General features: G+C 34.8%; 2 protein-coding genes across 6 annotated transcripts in view; one reads left to right on the forward strand and one right to left on the reverse strand.

Annotated features, from left to right (window-relative positions):
• Positions 1 to 12,818, forward strand: part of PHYHIPL (phytanoyl-CoA 2-hydroxylase interacting protein like) — an 81,099-nt gene extending 68,281 nt beyond the window's left edge. The window contains exons 4-5 of the mRNA XM_032423926.1: positions 4,466 to 4,583; positions 11,309 to 12,818. Coding sequence (XP_032279817.1) covers positions 4,466 to 4,583; positions 11,309 to 11,843 — 653 coding nt within the window. The 3' untranslated portion in view covers positions 11,844 to 12,818. The remainder of the gene's footprint in view (positions 1 to 4,465; positions 4,584 to 11,308) is intronic.
• Positions 12,819 to 13,655: 837 nt separating this feature from the next.
• The window catches only part of FAM13C (family with sequence similarity 13 member C), a 150,606-nt gene continuing 143,670 nt past the window's right edge, over positions 13,656 to 20,591 (reverse strand). For 3 of the 5 annotated variants that reach the window (XM_032423913.1, XM_032423911.1, XM_032423909.1), the window contains 3 exons: positions 19,231 to 19,430; positions 17,657 to 17,758; positions 13,656 to 14,185 (listed from right to left, as the gene is read on the reverse strand). In XM_032423913.1, coding sequence (XP_032279804.1) covers positions 14,062 to 14,185; positions 17,657 to 17,758; positions 19,231 to 19,430 — 426 coding nt within the window. In that variant the 3' untranslated portion in view covers positions 13,656 to 14,061. The remainder of the gene's footprint in view (positions 14,186 to 17,656; positions 17,759 to 19,230; positions 19,431 to 20,591) is intronic. The other 2 variants (XM_032423912.1, XM_032423910.1) reach the window with 1 other exon arrangement.

Below are 20,591 nucleotides of genomic sequence, written 5' to 3' on the forward strand. Positions count from 1 at the left end.
ATCTTCACAATATTTGTTCTTCCAATCCATGAGCATGGAACATTTTTCCATTCCTTTGTGTCTTCCTCAATTTCTTTCATGAGTACTTTATAGTTTTCTGAGTACAGATTCTTTGCCTCTTTGGGTAGATTTATTCCTAGGTATCTTATGGTTTTGGGTGCAATTGTAAATGGGATCGACTCCTTAATTTCTCTTTCTTCTGTCTTGTTGTTGGTGTATAGAAATGCCACTGATTTCTGTGCATTGATTTTTATATCCTGTCACTTTACTGAATTCCTGTATGAGTTCTAGCAGTTTTGGGGTGGAGTCTTTCGGGTTTTCCACATAAAGTATCATATCATCTGCAAAGAGTGAGAGTCTGACTTCTTCTTTGCCAATTTGGATGCCTTTGATTCCTTTTTGTTGTCTGATTGCTGTGGCTAGGACTTCCAATACTATGTTGAATAGCAGTGGTGATAGTGGACATCCCTGCCATGTTCCTGACCTTAGGGGGAAAGCTCTCAGTTTTTCCCCATTGAGAATGATATTTGCTGTGGGTTTTTCATAGATGGCTTTTATGATATTGAGGTATATACCCTCTATCCCTATACTCTGAAGAGTTTTGATCAAGAAAGAATGCTGTACTTTGTCAAATGCTTTTTCTGCATCTATTGAGAGGATCATATGGTTCTTGTTCTTTCTTTTATTAATATATTTTATCACATTGATTGATTTGTGGATGTTGAACCAACCTCGGAGCCCAGGGATAAATCCCACTTGGTTGTGGTGAATAATCCTTTTAATGTACTGTTGGATCCTATTGGCTAGTATTTTGGTGAGAATTTTTGCATCCATGTTCATCAGGGATGTTGGTCTGTAATTCTCCTTTTTGATGGGGTCTTTGTCTGGTTTTGGGATCAAGGTAATGGTGACCTCATAAAATGAGTTTGGAAGTTTCTTTCCATTTCTATTTTTTTGAGCAGTTTCAGAAGAATAGGTATTAATTCTTCTTTAAATGTTTGGTAGAATTCCCCTGGGAAACCATCTGGCCCTTGTTTGTTGGGAGATTTTTGATGACTGCTTCAATTTCCTTAGTGGTTATAGATCTGTTCAGGTTTTCTGTTTCTTCCTGCTTCAGTTTTGGTAGTTTATACATCTCTAGGAATGCATCCATTTCTTCCAGATTATCTAATTTGCTAGCATATAGTTGCTCATAATATGTTCTTATAATTGTTTGTATTTCTTTGCATTGGTTGTGATCTCTCGTCTTTCATTCATGATTTTATTTATTTGGGTCATTTCTCTTTTCTTTTTGATAAGTCTGGCCAGGGTTTTATCATCTTATTAATTCTTTCAAAGAACCAGCTCCTAGTTTTGTTGATCTGTTCTACTGTTCTTTTGGTTTCTATTTCATTGATTTCTGCTCTGATCTTTATTATTTCTCTTCTCCTGCTGGGTTTAGGCTTTATTTGCTGTTCTTTCTCTAGCTCCTTTAGGTGTAGGGTTAGGTTGTGTCATTGAGACTTTTCTTGTTTCTTGAGAAAGGCTTGTATTGCTATATACTTTCCTCTTAGGACTGCCTTTGCTGCATCCCAAAGATTTTGAACAGTTGTGTTTTCATTTTCATTTGTTTCCATGAATTTTTTAAATTATTTTTTAATTTCCTGGTTGACCTGTTCATTCTTTAGTAGGATGCTCTTTAGCCTCCATGTATTTGAGTTCTTTCTGACTTTCCTCTTGTGATTGAGTTCTAGTTTCAAAGCATTGTGGTCTGAAAATATGCAGGGAATGATCCCAATTTTTGGTACCAGTTGAGACCTGATTTGTGACCTAGGATGTGATCTATTCTGGAGAATGTTCCATGGGCACTAGAGAAGAATGTGTATTCTGTTGCTTTGGGATGGAATGTTCTGAATATATCTGTGAAGTCCATTTGGTCCAGTGTGTCATTTAAAGTCTTTATTTCCTTGTTGATCTTTTGCTTAGATGATCTGTCCCTTTCAGTGAGGGGGGTGTTAAAGTCCCCCACTATTATTGTATTGTTGTCGATGTGTTTTTTTTCTTTTGTTATTAATTGGCTTATATATTTGGCTGCTCCCATGTTAGGGGCATAGATATTTACAATTGTTAGATCTTCTTGTTGGATAGACCCTTTAAGTAGGATATAGTGTCCTTCCTCATCTCTCATTACAGTCTTTGGTTTAAAATCTAATTTGTCTGATATAAGGATTGCCACCCCAGCTTTCTTTTGGTGTCCATTAGCATGGTAAATGGTTTTCCACACCCTCACTTTCAATCTGGGGGTGTTTTTGGGTCTAAAATGAGTCTTGCAGACAGCATATTGATGGGTCTTGTTTTTTATCCAATCTGATACCCTGTGTCTTTTGATTGGGGCATTTAGCCCATTTACATTCAGGGTAACTATTGAAAGATATGAATTTAGTGCCATTGTATTGCCTGTAAGGTGACTGTTAGTGTATATTGTCTGTGTTCCTTTCTGGTCTATGTTGCTTTTAGGCTCTCTCTTTGCTTAGAGGACCCCTTTCAATATTTCTTGTAGGGCTGGTTTTGTGTTTGCATATTCCTTTAGTTTTTGTTTGTCTTGGAAGCTTTTTATCTCTCCTTCTATTTTCAATGACATCTGAGCCAGATATAGTATTCTTGGCTGCATATTTTTCTCATTTAGTGCTCTGAATAGATCATGCCAGTCCTTTCTGGCCTGCCAGGTCTCTGTGGATAGGTCTGTTGCCAATCTAATGTTTCTACCATTGTAGGTTACAGATCTCTTGTCCCGAGCCACAGTCTTTTTTGATATTGTTTTAATACATGCTATTTTCCATAGGACTGCACTAAACAAAGTCATAGTATTTGTCCAATTAAAAGAGCTATAATTTACCTGCTAAAATCCCCATTTGACGTTGGGGAAAAGTGTGAAATATTACTTCTTCTTTAGCTTAAGGAAGACCTTTGGCATTTCCAGTTCAGAAATACCTGTCTATAGATGCATACACATTCACTCTGTTCTATAATCTATTTAACCATATGAGTACATGTTTTATTTCTATGTGTATGAAGGAAAATCTTGTCTTCTTTCATTTAGACTGATCACCCTGTTGCTCTTTTACTGAACTGCATCTCATAATTCTACTAAGAATGTTATGGGGTAAATAATAAAATGCCAGCTTTTAAATGTGCCACAATAGTTTTCTATAAATTATTTTGCATTTTTAATTTCTATGAGTAAAATATAAAGGGAACTTAAGCTTTTCAAAGCTTATTGTTTCAGATTATCAAAATAATTCAGACTTTTATCTAAACTTTATCAATAATCTTTAATCTGTAAATTTTGAGGAAGCTTTTTGTATAAATTGTCTTTTAATCTGTATAATAGCTAATTCACTCCACATTTATTGAGCACATACTGTGTGCTATGTACTGTGCAAAATATTGACATAAAATAAAATAGAATGCCACCAACTAATCTACTTCTAGTCTTGTCTATGTCAGAGATAAAACCATGTGCTTGCCCCATAAATCACAGTTGTCTATATATTTATCTATGTATATTTATTTGCAAATTTAGACTGTGAGTTCTTTGAAAGGAAGAATATTCTTTTTGATCTTTTAACCTGATCATCTAATTTTGCATGATGCCTTCTGCATCATATGTTCTAATCTAAATAAATGTGAGCCAGTGAAGCAGTTAGTAAACAAACTGTGCTGTCATGAGCAGCTCAACTACGTTGCTTTTATTTGGAATGTCTGATAATCTTTATAGACAAAAATTTTTGCTTAGATTTTGGTAGAGGAGTTTGACAACAGTCCTCAATTTTCAAAACAGAAAGTTGGTGAAAGGATCAAGTTACTTGGAGAGAAGCTTTAGATTTTCAAGAGTCTTGTATACCTGAAAACCATCAACTAAAAACCAGAGACCTAGTCTCTAAATTACTAGCTATATGAACATTTGGCAAATCAAACCGTGACAAGCCTCAATTTCTGCATCAATAAAATTGTCATATTTAATCTATTTCACCAACCTCGTAGATTTAAAGAGTAAATTAAATGAACATTATTATTGCTACCCTTTTAAATTCAATTTGCTACTGATTGCAGGTTAGAAGCTTCTTTTATTTGACTTATCAGTTGATTCAAGAAAAGCTAGTATGGTGCCAATTGATATTACTTGGGTTATGCCAAGTCTGCATTCCTTACTTAACATTTTTGTTGCAGGATCTTTCATTTCAAAGAGTGAAACAAATGCATGGGTATCCTAAAAAAAAAAAAAAACATAAGCCATAACAAATACATTTTTTGTAGAAAGAAAAATGTGCCAAACAAAGACAATGAATTTTTTTTTCAGTGCAATTTCCTATTCACTAAGATAAATTTTCTAAAGGTGAATTTTAATAATTTCTAATTTATTAAACATATAGTTGATACCTTTGGTAATATATTTTTAGTAAGAGAATTTTTTTGTTATTTTCAGACTATTCAAAAGTTCATCTAACACAGCTATTGGAGAAGGCCGAAGTGATTGCAGGACGGATGCTTAAATTTTCTGTTTTTTATCGTAACCAACACAAAGAATATTTTGACTATATTCGGTAAGGATAAGAAAATATATAGTGATTTGCTTTACTAAATGCCATTCTAAGCTCTAGGCTCAGGTTTTCCTTGAGTCTAGTTCTGTGAAATAGCAATTTTTGTTTTCTTTTCAAAATAGTTAATTATACTCTTTTATTTCCCAGAATAATTGAGTAGAAAAAAATCAGATTATGGGATTTTTTTTTTCACTTTACTTACATCCCTTTCTATAATCATTTGTAATGACAGTTCCTGTCTATTTGAGTGGAAGATCTTAAACCTCCAGAGTTTAGACTGCTGACCATTCATGACAAATTCCTCTACCACCCAATAACTAAACTAAATATTCTCTTCTTATGGATTGATTGCTTTAAGATACTGAAAATGGGAGGGGGGGACGTAACTTTCATGAAATATGGTGAATCAGGTGGGATTTTTCAGGCTTCAGTCTAAGTGATGAGATCTCTTAGCCATTATCTTGGATTAATTATTCATGAGGACAGTTTGCTGTGTTTACTTTTGAATTCTAATGTTCAATTAGTATTTCTAAGATAGCCTGTGTTTACACTGGGAAGCAGTTTCCAAGAATTCAAAAGAAATCCATGCTACAGGTAGTTTTAATACTTAATAATCCTTTTATATTTACAGACGAAAATTTCAGGACAGTAAATAGAGATATATGTTTTTAAAGGCTGAGACTAAGGTTTTTAAAATGATAAATGCTATTTAGTTCTAAAACTTTTACACAATAATCTCTATAATTTGTCATTTGGTCTCACTTTAAACTTTAAGTTGTAAGGATTATAATGAAAAAAATAGGAAGCTTTGTTGTTATTTGTTTCTTACTTCTCTAGTTTTCTTAAGTCATGATCATGGTTTTAGATTTAAATCAGCTCCAAGCTGTGGAAAATGTAAAGGGAATCAGAGAGAGAGAGATGAATTTAGGCATCTGATTTCATCAAATGAAATACTTTGCAATGTCATGGTTTTTTATATATATATATATATATTTTGATGCTGCAAACCATAAGGTTGAATATCTTATAAACACAGAGTTTAGTCCATAATTCTTCTATCTGATAATTATTTACCCTTGAATCTATACATATTTCATGGTGGATGCCATTAACCTAATTTAGACAGTAGAAACAGATATAACACAAATTAATGTATCTGTCAATTGTGAATGGGAATGACCATATATATTTAACAAGAAAGGTTTTCTTTAAGCATAAAATTTGAAAACAAAAAGATCTATTGCTATTTTCTTTAATAAGAAATACATCAATATAATAAATACATCTTTGGTACAAGGTTTAGATTCTTAGAATATTGCCAATGTCTATTTTAGGTGGCCACTGGAGGTCAGTATTTCTCTGATTTTCTCTGCCCTTTGGGTCGAAACTAGCCTATTTTCAGGTCTTTAGATACTAAAATTTGCATCATCTGTTTTCAAAAACTCTTCTAAGAAGAAAAGAAATGATAAAGACTGCCTGGAAAAAGTCATTGTATATATTGTATAATTGATTCCAGTCTACTAGAATGAAAGATGTATTTACTAACAAGGAAATTTACCTTTGTTGGAGTTTCCATGACAGTTGTAAAATCCATGTAAATTATATCTTAATACAGTATATATAAATAAATATACTTCTCAAGCGTGGGTACAGTTCTTCAAAATTGCTTTTTCAAAACGCTTTATTAAAAAAAATAGTAGACATTAGCTTCAATGGACCTTGATTTTTCTTTTTAGGTAATGAATTCTAATCAGGACCCACTTCCTTTATCAGAATCCATTTAAAATGTCAATTTGTTAATCAAAATGCTTGAATAGAAATGAACCTTTCACTTACCTAACTACAGACTTTCCAAATCATTACAAATTATGAAAAAGCATTAGGTAAATTCTGACTCAATCCATATGGATTGAGCTCATTTTGATCTCTTTCTCTAGAGATAAATTTCTAAGTGAATATTGCTTTCCCTTACCCCAGATCAAAATATCACTTTCTCTCTTACTCCTTCAAGTTCACTAGGAAGCCTCACTATCCTTAAAACACCTTTCTAGATCAGAAAGTTTTTTCTTTACCAATCCACTGACAGGTGTAGTAATTCCTGGTGCTTTTAGGTGTTAGATTGTATATCCTCAAAGTTGATGTTTGTCACTAATGCTAATACATTTCTCCTAGTCTCAGTTCCTGTCTCCATATTTTCTGCTATTATTATTTCATTAATTGAACTTGTAGATTCATGTTGGACACATATCATATCAATATTTGGTTTTTGTTAATGAGAATGTAACTGTAACAAGGGTAAGAATTTTGACCCAGGAGAAGATGGAGTGGAAACATTTCTCCCTATTTTTCCCACTAAGTATGACTAAAAACTCTGGACTTTATATATAAAAGTAACATGGAAATCTGAAAGGTGGAAGAAGACTGAAAGAGAGAAGTCAGTTAGGGACCATGGGACTCAAGGGACAATACAGTAATGAGTTCCCTGAGTTTTCTTTTTAGTTCTTATATTCTGGACTGAGTTCTGAAGAAGCCAAAAACCCCAAAATGCTGATGGTCATTTTTTACAGTATCTACTGCAAAAGAATGACTAAAAGAAGTTTTTTTGTTTATTTTTTTATTCATCATGATTAAGTGTACTCTTCAATCCCCACCCCCTATTTCTCCTATCACCCCACCAACCTCTCTTCTGGTAGCCATAAGTTTGTTCTCTATAGTTAAGAATCTGTTTCTTAGTTTGTCTCTCATTTTTTTTCCTTTGCTCATTTGTTTTGTTTCTTAAATTCCACATATGTGTGAAATCATATGCTATTTGTCTTTCTCTGACTGACTTATTTCACTTAGCATTATACTCTCTAGCTTTATCCATGTTGTTGCAAATAGTAAGATTTCATGCTTTTCTTTGGCTGAATAATATGCTACATCTTCTTTATCCATTCATCAGTCAATGGACACTTGAGCTGCTTCCATAATTCAGTGATTATAAATAATGCTGCAGTAAACAGGGATGCTTGTATCCCTTTGAATCAGGGTTTTGTATTATTTGGGTAAATATCCAATAGTGCAATTCCTGGATAATAGGGTAGATCTATTTTATTTTTTGAGGAACCTCCCTACTGTTTTCTACAGTGGCTATACCAGTTTGCAATCCCACCAAAAGTGCAAGAGTGTTCCTTTTTCTCCACATCCTTGCCAACACTTGTTTCTCGTGTTGTTGATTTTAGTCATTCTGACAGGTGTGAGGTGATATCTCATTGTAGCTTCGATTTGCATTTACCTGTTGATTAGTGATGTTGAGCATCTTTTCATGTGTTTGTTGGCCATCTGGATGCCTTCTTTGGAGAAATGTCTGTTCATTTCTTCTGCACATTTTTAATTGGATTATTTGGGTTTTTTGGTGTTGAGTTGTAGAAGTTGTTTATATATTTTGGATACTAATCCTTCATTAGATAATGTCATTTGCAAATATTTTCTCCCATTTCATAGGTTGCCTGGTCATTTTGTTGATTGTTTCCTTCACTGTGCAGAAGCTTTTTATTTTGATGTAATCCCAATAGTTTATTTTTGCTTTTATTTCCCTTGCCTCAGGAGACATTTCTGGAAAAATGTTTCTATGACTAATATCAGAGAAATTACTGCCCGTGCTCTCTTCTAGGATTTTATGGTTTCAGGTCTCACATTTAGGTCTTTAATCCATTTTGAGTTTACTTTTGTGTATGGTGTAAGAAAGTGGTCCAGTTTTATTCTTTTGCATGTAGTTTCTCATGGATATTCTTTCTTCCTTTGTCAAAAATAAGATTAACTGTGGGTTTATTATTGGGTTTTCTATTCTGTTCCATTGATCTCCATGCCTATTTTTGTGCCAGTACCATACTGTTTTAATTACTACCACTTTGTAATATAACTTGAAATCTGGAATTGTGATACCTCCAGCTTTGTTTTTCTTTTCCAAGATTGCTTCAGCTATTCAAGGTCTTTTGTGGTTCCATACAAATTTTGGGATTGTTTGTTATAGTTTTGTGACAAATGCTAATGCTATTTTGATAGGGATTGTATTAAATGTGTAGATCACTTTGAGTAGTATAGACATTTTAACAATAGTTGTTCTTCCAACTCATAAGCATGGCATGTCTTTCCATTTCTTTGTGTCATCTTAAATATTTTTCATCATTGTTTTATAGTTTTTGGAGTACAGGTCTTTCACCTCTTTGGCTGAGTTTATACCTAGATATTTTATTGGTTTTGGTGCATTTGTAAATGCGATTGTTTTCTTAATTTCTCTTTCTGCTACTTCATTATTAGTGTATAGAAATGCAATGGATTTCTGTACCTTGATTTTGTATCCTTAACTTTACTGAATTCATTTATCAGTTCTAGTAGTTTTTCAGTGGAGTCTTTAGGGTTTCTGTATATAGTATCATGTCATCTGCATACAGTGAGAGATTTACTTCTTCCTTACCAATTTGGATACATTTTCTTTCTTTATGTTGTTTGATTGCTGTGGCTAGGACATCTAGTACTACGTTGAATAAAAGTGGTGAGAGTGGATATCTTTGTCTTGTTCCTGACCTTAGGGGAAAAACTCTGAGATTTTCCCCATTGAGTATGATGTTGTCTGTGGGTTTTTCATATAAGGTCTTTGTTATGTTGAGGTATGTTTCCTCTAAATCTACCTTGCATCTATATTCATGAGTGATGTTGGCCTGTAGTTCTCTTTTTTCATGGTGTCTTTATCTGGTTTTGGTATCAGTGTGATACTGGCCTCATAGAATGAATTTGTAAGTTTTCCTTCCTCTTGTATTTTTTGGAATAGTTTGAGAAGAATAGGTATTAACTCTTCTCTAAATGTTTAGTAGAACTTACCTGTGAAGCTGTCTAGTCCTGGACTTTTGTTTTTTGAGAGTTTTTTTGATTACCAGTTCATCTTCATTGCTGATAACTGATCTGTTCAAATTTTCTATTTCTTCCTGCTTTAGTTTTGGTAGATTATAGGTTTCCAGGAATTTATTCATTTCTTCCAAGTTATCCAGTTTTGTTGGTATTTAGGATCTGTTAAAGTTGTTTGTATTTCTGTAGTGTTTGTTATTTCTCCTCCTTCATTAGTAATTTTGTGCATTTGGGTCCTCTCTCTCCTGCTTTTTTTTTTAAAGAGTTTTATCAATTTTGTTGATCTTTGGTTTTATTGTTATTTTAGTTTCTATATCATTTATTTCTACTCTGATCTTTATTATTTCCTTCCTTTGCTGGGTTTGGATTTTGTTTGTTCTTTTTCTAGCTCCTTTAGATGTAAAGTAAGATTGTTTGAGATTTTTTCTTGCTTCTTGAGGTAGGCCTGTATAAACTTCCACCTTAGAACCTCTTTTGCTGCATCCCAAAGATTTTGGACCATTGTGTTTTCTAAAAGAAGTTTTTGAAAAAAGGAAGAGAATGATACTAGAAGGAATTTTGGAACATCAGGAGGAAAGAAGAAGAATAAGGATAAAAATATGGGGTCCAATCCAGAATATTCATACATCTCTTATTTATCTAGTGTCCTCTAGTATGTGAGTTGCTTGGTCTTTCCTTGAAGCTGCATTTTTAATAAGCTTCCTTGGTAGTTCTTAGGCACTAGAATTTGAGACTCATTATTGTTCTAAAGTTAGGGGAGACCCTGGGCATACCTCACCGACCCACAGGCTCTTTTGGAAGCATGCTGACTGGGAGAAGCTTCTCATGCCTGTGTGGTAAGTTGTAATTTTCATCCCAAGTCATGGTGGTCAAGGACCCAGCAAGAAAGGGAAGTCACACTTAGTGGGAGTTCTGGAGATAATGTGACAAAAGCATCATTCATAAAGGTATAGACAGGGTTAAGGCAACTAATAAGGGATGCTAAAGCAACCAGGAACTATCAAGAGTTGAAAGGTTTTACTACTCTTGGGAAGGGGAATGGAGGACACCCAACAGGAGAAGTAGTCAGAGACATATAGTACATACGAATCCAGCCACACCAGAACCACAAGGCTCTGAAGCATGGAGGAAGTAGAAGACAGCACACTCAAGGCTTTACTTCCTCCTCCCCTAGATCTGATGGTGCCTTACATAAGTAGAACTGAAATGGAAGGGACCAAGGGACAAAGATGAACCAAATGATAGAGTCCCATCCCACAATGGAAGGCAAGAAGGATGGAGAATAGATCAGGGGTGATGGTAAAGGGAGAATAACCAGCTCCGATGTAAGAAAAACGCAGGAAAGGGGACCTGATTAGTAAACTGTACTTAGGGAAAAAAAAAACAAAATAAAATAAGACTCTTTTGTGCCAATATATATACATGGACAGCACTCATATTAGGACTAAATTCTGGCATACTTTAAAGAAACATTCAATATATTTAACCAACAGTGTTAGTCCAGTTTTCTCTTCAAAGAGCCACTTCTGAAACCCAGTAGGCATATAATGGTTGTGATTTCAGTTGTAAGATTTCTAATTCCAGTTTGGTTTTTCTGGCCAGGAAATTTATTATGTAAAGACCTCCAAGGTTTGTAGCAGAACATCCTTACATTAAAAGACATAAAAGACATAAAAGTAAAAGGTAAAAAAAGGTAAAGGTAAAAAAAGGTAAAAAAAAAAAAAAAAAAAGACATAAAAGGATGAGCATTCAGACTTTTGGGCCTATCACCAGTCAAATCTACATATAAATCAATAGCTTTACTACTATTATACCAAGAAGTGACCATGTCTTTTCTCTTGCAGAGAACATCATGGGAATGCTATGCAACCATCTGTCAAGGATAACAGTGGTAGCCATGGCTCTCCTATCAGTGGTAAATTAGAAGGCATCTTCTTCAGCTGCAGCACTGAGTTCAATACTGGGAAGCCACCCCAGGATTCACCTTATGGAAGATACAGGTTTGAGATTGTAGCAGAAAAACTTTTTAACCCCAATACTAACTTATATTTTGGGGACTTCTACTGTATGTACACTGCTTATCATTATGTGATTCTTGTTATTGCCCCTGTGGGATCACCAGGAGATGAATTTTGTAAGCAGCGCCTTCCTCAGCTAAATTCCAAGGATAATAAATTTTTGACCTGCACAGAAGATGATGGGGTGCTGGTTTACCACCATGCCCAGGATGTCATTTTAGAAGTCATTTATACTGACCCTGTGGATCTTTCTCTGGGCACTGTAGCAGAAATCACTGGTCATCAGCTCATGAGTTTGTCTACTGCAAATGCAAAGAAAGATCCCAGCTGCAAAACCTGTAATATCAGTGTTGGACGTTAATGCCCACTTTTCTTATTCTTACCCAGTCCCTTTTCTTCCCCTAAGAGCACCGATCCTCTGTTGTCCATTTTCATCACCAGTTGTTTTCCACTGAAGCATGCACATGCCGCTCTCACCAAAAGCAAATTGCCATTTTTCAAATTTCATCCAGAGCCGTTTTAGTGTTTCCTATTCCCTGCCCTTCCCATTACTTTCAGTGATGAAAGTTCTCCTCTGACACTTTATTGCCTAGATGCTGCAATGTTTTTATTTTTCCTTTATGCCAAACATAACAAAACAATTATATAAACTGCTTTAGCAAAATACAAAATAACGGCTTATAAATGGTGTTTAAATATGCATTCATTTTAATCTACTGAACAAATATTGGGATAACTCCAAACCGCATGAAAGGGTGTAATTGCAGCATGAGTTAAATCTTGAAGCCTAGAATTGTCAGCACTTCCAACTTGTTGTTTGACAGTGTTATTTATGTTATTTATATTAGCTAACAGGAAACAACTATTGTGTTTCAACATAATAAATATAATAGAAAAATATTTTATTTGTATTGTTGTATAAAATATTTACAATCATATAGAATATATAGAGTTACATTTTAATAGCAATTGTATACATGTCATGAAACCATTTCCCTTATCAAAGATGTAGTTTGTAAACTTCAAATAGTTGTGTATCTGTCCTGTTACAAGTAGATGACTTCAATTAAACAAATTTATGAAGGACATCATTCTGATTCATAAAAGTTATAAAATATCAGGTAAATACAGAGAAAACAATAAGTCTCTGAAATACTCTGCTTCTGAAAGTCAATATTCTTCCCATCCAAACTATATGAAAATGTGAATTTGTTCAACATCATGCTTAAACATTACAGAAAACAGAAATACAAACATGGTTGGTACAAGAGAAAATGTCGACCTTTTACTTATTCTTACAAAGGCAAAAATAATAAATGTGTGTTTTAGTACAAAATAACACAAAACTATATGCACTAAAGTTGATGAAGCAAATAAAATTCTGGCTTCTTTTCCAAGGTGTCCCAACAATTTCAAACCTTTCATTTTGTACAGAATGAAGAGTACCTACAACTCATGAGAATGCTTGTGACTTTACAAAGTATACATAGACCTTGGAACATTAAGAAAAATGCATATTCCCAATCGAAAAATAGTTATATACTCTTATAGTAAACAAAAAGATTAGCAATCATAACTATGATCACATTAGATTATATACTGCAGACCACAGATCTATCCAAAATACCTATTTTCAAATTTTAATACAATATTTTATTTTAATATAAACATCTGTCAATTTTAGACAAAGATAATTCACAAAGTACATGCTATAAGAATGAACTTTGGTAACCAGAAATGTAAAATTTCAAATAACAGATAAAATAATGTGCTATTTTTATATAGAAATAAAAAATTAGCAGTGACACATTCTAGTATGCTTTACTGAATAGCCTAGCAGACTTAAGGGACAAGGTAGATTTTTTTTGTCACTTAAAAACCTGTTAGAACTTTCAAATAAATTACATTCTTACTAGCTGGATTCCTTTCTACATAAAAAGAAAAGTTTCTTTTCCTCCTCTTACTGATTTTTTAAAAATCATGCTCTTTTCCATACACTAACATAAGCAGTTTCTGGACACTAAATAGACTTTCCCTGGGCGCCTGGGTGGCTCAGTTGGTTGAGCGACTGCCTTCAGCTCAGGTCATGATCCTGGAGTCCCGGGATCGAGTCCCACATCGGGCTCCCTGCTCAGCAGGGAGTCTGCTTCTCCCTCTGACCCTCCCCCCTCTCATGTGCTCTCTCTCTCTCTCATTCTCTCTCTCAAATAAATAAATAAAATCTTTAAAAAAAAAAAAATAGACTTTCCCTAATAAGTGGCCCACTGAACAAGTATTATTTAGATTTGATAAAATATTAAGATATTTTTTGAAATAATTATACTGACTGTGCATTTTCTGCTTGGCATGGAGGAGACTGAATTTTTTTTTCCAATTATACTGTTAGCTGTTATATTTTCCCCCATTTAAATCCTCCTTCCTCATTGATGGTTACTCTTGCCATCCCTTCTTAAAAACAGCTAATACTACCACTAAAGTGCTTCAATTTTCAATATGTCAAAACTACCTAGCAAGAATGGCAAAGGAAAATAAACTTGACCTTATCTTGGTTGAAAGTGAGCACAAACATTTCCTGAACCTCAGATTGTTTTGGCCACATCTTGCTTGCTGATGAGGACCTCTAATAGTCTCAGTTTGGCTTTTATGTGCTTGTATTCATAGTACTCATCTGCCATTGGTATCCTGTCTTCCTTTTGTGGACTTCTGCAAAACAGAAAATACTGTCTTTTAGCTCATAATAAATCAAGTCATTAAAAATCCTTTTATAATGTTTACATGAGAAAGTACAGAGTAGAAGTTTCCACTTGGTTTTTGCATCATGTCTTTTTTACCTTCCCTTCCACCTTCACTCACTCCCTCCTCCATGTGTCATTAGGTTTTTGTATAATAGTACACTTTGAGAACTTGAATGTCATGGGTGTTTTGCAAATATATGGTCCACTGCATAGACAGACAACAATGGAGCAAGTAAAAAGGAAAAAAAGCCCAAAAACCAGAACTCTCAAGGCATTCTTATTCTTAGTCTAGTCATTCTCCCATTACTCATACCACAGTTCATGCATATGAAGAATGTTCAGCCCTTACAATGAGAGTTGTTAAAAATTCAACCTAAAAACCACATAAGTTAAGTGAAATAATTTATATAAATTTATGGCGATAGGGGAAAAAAGCTCAATGGTTACCTTATAAACATGAAATACTTCCAAGTTTTCTTTTAATTATAATACCTATCTCTGCTAATGTGTAGTAGAATCAGTGAGATGTTCATGGATTGAATTTATAGGAGTCTGAATTGCAATGGTTGTCTTTGCACACTAATTCTAAGGCTAGACATCTAACAATGCATATTTTATACATACTCATTCTAACTACTATATGTTCTTGCCATTTACTTTGAAGAATGTTTGGGTAACATCTGGAGTTAAAACCATTTCCTTTCCGCAAAAATATGTGGCCAGGATATGCTATCTAAAGGGAAGTAATTGCTTCAGGATCTTAAAAGGCTCTTGTCTCCTTGGTTGATAAGATCACCTATTGCTTTTAGAACATTTTCATTCATGACTTTGAAATACAAGGAGTGGAAAACAGATGAAACACCACAGTTGCTACTGAATATAAACATAAATACTCTCTAATATTAGTATGGCTGAATGTAGGTAAATAGAAAGCATTTAATGTTTTACCTATACTCCCTTCTATTTTCCCAGTACTGATAAAAGATCTATCTCTCACAAATTTAAAAAAAGCATGAATCTATAAAGATTTCCTAAGAATGGAGTTATCTACTTGTGATGCACCACTATACACTTCCCTGGAATTTAAAGTACAGAACTCAGAACAGTACACAAATCTGTAGATAGGGTTTCTCTTAAATATTGTCTAAGTTATGTAATAGAATTCCTTTGCCTCCATTCTGTATTATGGACCAAACTTTTAACTGGGCCTCTAAATACCACCTTAATTTATATAAACATATCTAAGTGAAGAAATGGTCTAATTTATCAGGAAACACTAGTAACCCTAACCCATCATGCAACTTTTCCCTGGTCCTGCAGACTGTTTTGGCTAATAAACAAGAGTGTATTGGCCAGAGGCGCCTGGGTGGCTCAGTTGGTTAAGCGACTGCCTTTGGCTCAGGTCATGATCCCGGAGTCCTGGGATTGAGTCCCGCATCAGGCTCCTGTCTCAGTGGGGAGCCTGCTTCTCCCTCTGACCCTTTCCCCTCTCATGCTGTTTCTCTCTCTCTCGCTCTCTAATAAATAAATAAATAAAATCTCAAAAAAAAAAAGTGTATTGGCCAGAATGAAAAATTTTGCTAAGTATTTCCTGAAGCAGTTTTCCCATTATGTAAAACATGCTAATGTGCTTGGTACAGTTCCTGGCTTATAACTGTTAATGTCATATCTACATGATTATTCCTCTTGCTTGGCAAATATTACCAAGAACATTTACAGTAACTTAAAAATTTTAATAATCCATTTGCATGGTTATTTTACCTTATGGGCAGGATTAGGCCTTCCTAATAAAATTTCTTAGGATAACAAGATTAAGATCCATATTTCCTAACCATTCAACCCTTTGATTTTAGTTGTGATATACCACCACTTTGGCATTTAGTTTAAGTATATTACCACAAGAGGGCATACAACCTCAGTCAAATACAGGCATATCTGAAGTAGGGTTAAGACTCAAAGGTACAGTAGAATACTATACATAGGACATCACTAACTTCCCTGTACATCAAAAGGTATGCCAAATACCACTGGAGCTCCGTTAGGCAGGACTATTAGCACACTGGGGTGGTCTCAAACTCTTTGGACTCCTGGGTACATACAGATTTAAAAAAATGTAAATGTAAAAGCTGTATGGAAATTCTATAAAGGGAAAAAATGGAAATGGAAAAAGAAAACAAGAAATTATGTTTATATTCTAAATTTAACATCCACAAAACAATTTTCACTAGATTAGTTAACATCAACAGAAGGTAAATAACTTGGACTTGTAGCAGTCAACTGGAAAAGGAAGATTCCAGGTAGAAAACAAAGTGGGTTACATCTGTATTTGCTGAACACAAAACGTTTCTGACTTAATAGGTCAAATCCTATTGTACAGCTCTGGAGGACTGCAATGGAAAAGCTGCTAAGAGGTGAGTAGACCAAGCTTTCAAGGTGCTTTAGAAAATAGTCCCTGTCCATCAGGTAGACCCTTAGTCTGCTGAAATGAAAGCAATTCAGGAAGGGCAGATACGTAGATGGAGAGGAATACTGAGGGGCCAGTGTATCAGTGACTCCCACCTCTGCCACCTTAATAACTTTGTGACTTTGGGAAAGTCACAAGACAGACAGAACAACTATAGCTTCCCAAAGTATTACAGGAAGTGCAATCATTTCATCTTTACATCTTACAACCATGGAAACAGGCTCCAGATAGCTAAATGATTTGTCTCTTTCTCCTCTGGAAGTAGATCAATAATCTTGAATCTTATGATTTTATTATATATATAATAACATCAAATAGATTATATACATATACACATATATAATTACATACATGTAAAAATACATATATAAATTATACATATAAAAATTATATATACATTGACAATACACCAAAATTTAGAGGAAACTAATGGAATGCCTAATGAGACTTAGGTTGACAAAAATAGACAAAGAGAGGACATAGCTAAACATTTATGTTAGGGATAGAAAGAATAGCCATGAACATCTGACTTGAAAATAAATAAGGGCAGATCCTTAAGTTTAAAACATACATTTAAAACAAAAGAAGAATTATTTAATAAAATAGGAAATAACTTGTGAAAGTAAGTAACCCAGAACAAAGAAGTTATATGGGTTGAAAAATCAAATAGATTTTTTAAAGGTTTAGATAAATTCAATAGTTATCAAGAGATTTATTATGCAAAGTTAGGGATTTTTGGATTTCATCCTTTATTTCTTAAAGCCTGATGTCATACTTGATAGCTACAGCCTCCCATAAAACATACCTAATAATGGCACTATTAGAATGTTGCATTAGACAGATTTTGAGTCTAAGTCACTGTGGAAATTATTTATATCTTATATAAAATCCCTGTTCCTGCCAAAAACTGCAGTTCATTCTTAACAAGAGTTCCCTAGGAAATACTAACTTAAAAAAATCTCTGCCCACACTTACCTTCCCGTTTGTTTAAAAAACTGTTCTTCAAAGTCTCTTAAGGCTTTCCGAAGTCTCTTCTTGTCAGCCCTAGTTTCTCGGAGATGGTCAAGAAGTACAGGCCTATATCAAGCAAAATATATATTTGCCATTACTGAGCTCTGGCATAATTGAGACATCATAAGATTTATCTATTCAGCAAATCATATTATGATACAGAAGGATTCTTCCTAAAAGAGTATCTTTTGAATAAATATAGTGCATGTAGAGCCTGATCACAGGGAAGCACATAAGCAGAGGATGAAAACAATGTCATAAGAGAAAAGACAGAAGGCAAGCCAATGGAATCCATTATAAAATGTGGTGAGGGTAATGACCATATGAATGGATAAGGGAGAAAGAGACATTTTGAAAGAACATTCATCAGTACTTGGTGATAGACTAGAACTAAGAGGCACAAGAGGAAAAGAGTTTAAAGAAAATTCTACCCTTAATGTAGAGTATGGGGAAAATGGCAAAACCCCTTGGGAATGAAACAGACCTTATTCAAAATAAAGCTAGAATTACACTGCAAATTCTACTCACTTCATTCTACTAAGCTAAGAGAAAAGTCATGCACTTTTAGAGCAGGAATTTTTATCTAGGAAACTTGTGCATGGTTTCAGAATTTTGAACTCCCTGTTTTTATTGACATTTTCTTAAAAAAAAAATCGCAACACCCCCCAAAAGTTAATAACAGCTGCTTAAGAAAACAACCAACCAACAATAAATAAATGAAAGAAAGGAAAGCGAGGGAAAGAAGGAGGGAAAAAGAGAGGAAGATTGATTTTCTGCTTCCAAACAGGTTACTTCTCAGAGCTGAAACTGAGGTACCAGCTGATTCTACAAGCACACTAAAATCCCAGTTTACAACTTAGTCCTTAGTCCCACCTTGTATATTTTTGGGGATTCCACCCCTATCTTGAGATATACATTCATCACACTATAGTAATACATGTTAAAGGAAATCTCATAATCTGGCCTGTAATATACAAACCAAAGAAGGTCAAATGATCAAGAGGAATGCCACCTACTGAATAATGATAATGATAACAATAATGATAATATTAATGAAAATACAAATAGCTCCTGAGGGGCCATTAGGAGCCTAAGGGCAGCTCATTTACTATGGCCAAGGGGATCCCCAGGCTGGAGAAACCATCTTATCTAAAGGAGTAGATGGACTAGGATAAAGGCCCTGACAAATATTGACCTACATGGGATCCCAATTCCCTTTGGTCCAGCATATTCAAAAGCCAGCTGTGCTTCACACACTGCCAAAAATTAGACTGATGCCAGACCCTGCTGAAAAGATGTGCAACTGTAGGAAATTAGCATTTATGGCACCTTTAGGACGTTATTGGGAGTGTTGGTTCCTCATGACTTTGTCTTCTCAATTCTCCAGTCAAGAGAACAACCAGATTATGCTTTTAGGCAATTGGTGGTTCACATTTTTTAGAGAATCTAATAGCTCTTGCGAATTTTGTATGCACATATAAGGTATCCCAGACCAAAAGGAGTTGAAAAGAGACTCCATACTCAGGATTCACACTCACATTGTAGCCTCATGTAAATTGGACATGGATAGGGCTGGTTGTTTGATTTCTTTTTTTTCATCTGGCAGCAGAACCCTAACAGGCTCAGTCTCATTAGAGAAGGTGAGGTGGTCGCCGACAGGAAGGTGAGATGCTGGATCTGGCAAAGAAAGTTGTTGGCTTCCCTGTGGACAGTCTTCATCAGAGTCCTCTTCCTCCTGCTTATCGTAAGCAGAGTTAAATAAAGTCACAAAATGCTAAGTGCCTCTTGAAGCAAAAACAGGAAGAGGAACCATAAATAGACACCATGAAAAGAGTAGGTGACCCCTGTGTCTACTGAAAAACCAGAAGGAAGCAACCAAGCGGAACTCTTCCTCAGTTGCATCAAAAATCTTGCAGAAGTTAATGAGCAAAGAGGCACCCATGCTGTGCTAAAATGCTCAGCAAGTTCATCTCTGCTGGGCCAAAGAAGGCACAGAATCCAAGATATGGTCCAATATGGGCTGCACTGCCTACTAGTTCCTCCCTTTCACCCAGACCTTCTGGGCCCCCAGCTTCATAACAGTTACATGGGTTAGAAAGAGAGGTACTTCAGATACCTTTTGTCATCCAGAAATACCCCAAATCAGGTCCTGGGGTGGACCACATTCAGATACAGAGGATATTGAGAAAATTGACAAATTCAGGGATGAGCTCTAGGAAGGCCAAAGCAAAATGGAGTTATTCCTTAACGTGTTCTGCTAATGCTTATCACAACCCAAAGATTTTCTTGCAAGGAAATCTGAAAATCATAATCCATTTTAAATCATGCTTCCTTAATGGAAAAATTTTAGAGATTATGACTCACTATTGCATTTGTCTTTAAAATTATGAAAGTATAAATGTAGTCAAGTATACTTAAATGTATATTTGTTAATATTTATTTCTTTTTATATTGGTATCTTGAGCAAGTGACTGAATATTAATGGAGTAGGATTTGTGGTGCTTTTCAAGTTCTGTATTCCCATAAGTCATTCTTCATTAAAAATAGTCTAACTCAATTTCAGTAGCCATATTTTCTATCGAAATAAATCTTATATCTTACATAGTGATGGTCAAATGGTACCAAAAACAAATGTTGCATTATGTCAAGGAACATGTAGTCAGTTTTCTTATTCAAGAAGAAAAATTAACAAAGAGAATAGAAAGCCTCTGTTTGGTCTAGCTGTGTTGTAAATTAGATAATGCCAAATTGAAATTCATCATTTGTTCAAGAAATGAAAGCAAATTGGGATGCCTGGGTGGCTCAGTCAGTTAAGCATCTGCCTTCGGCTCGGGTCATGATTCCAGGGTCCTGGGATCGAGTCCCATCTTGGGCTCCTTGCTCAGCGGGGACGCTTCTC

This window comes from Phoca vitulina, unplaced genomic scaffold, assembly GCF_004348235.1.
Source record: "Phoca vitulina isolate PV1807 unplaced genomic scaffold, GSC_HSeal_1.0 scaffold29, whole genome shotgun sequence".
Taxonomy (NCBI): domain Eukaryota; kingdom Metazoa; phylum Chordata; class Mammalia; order Carnivora; family Phocidae; genus Phoca; species Phoca vitulina.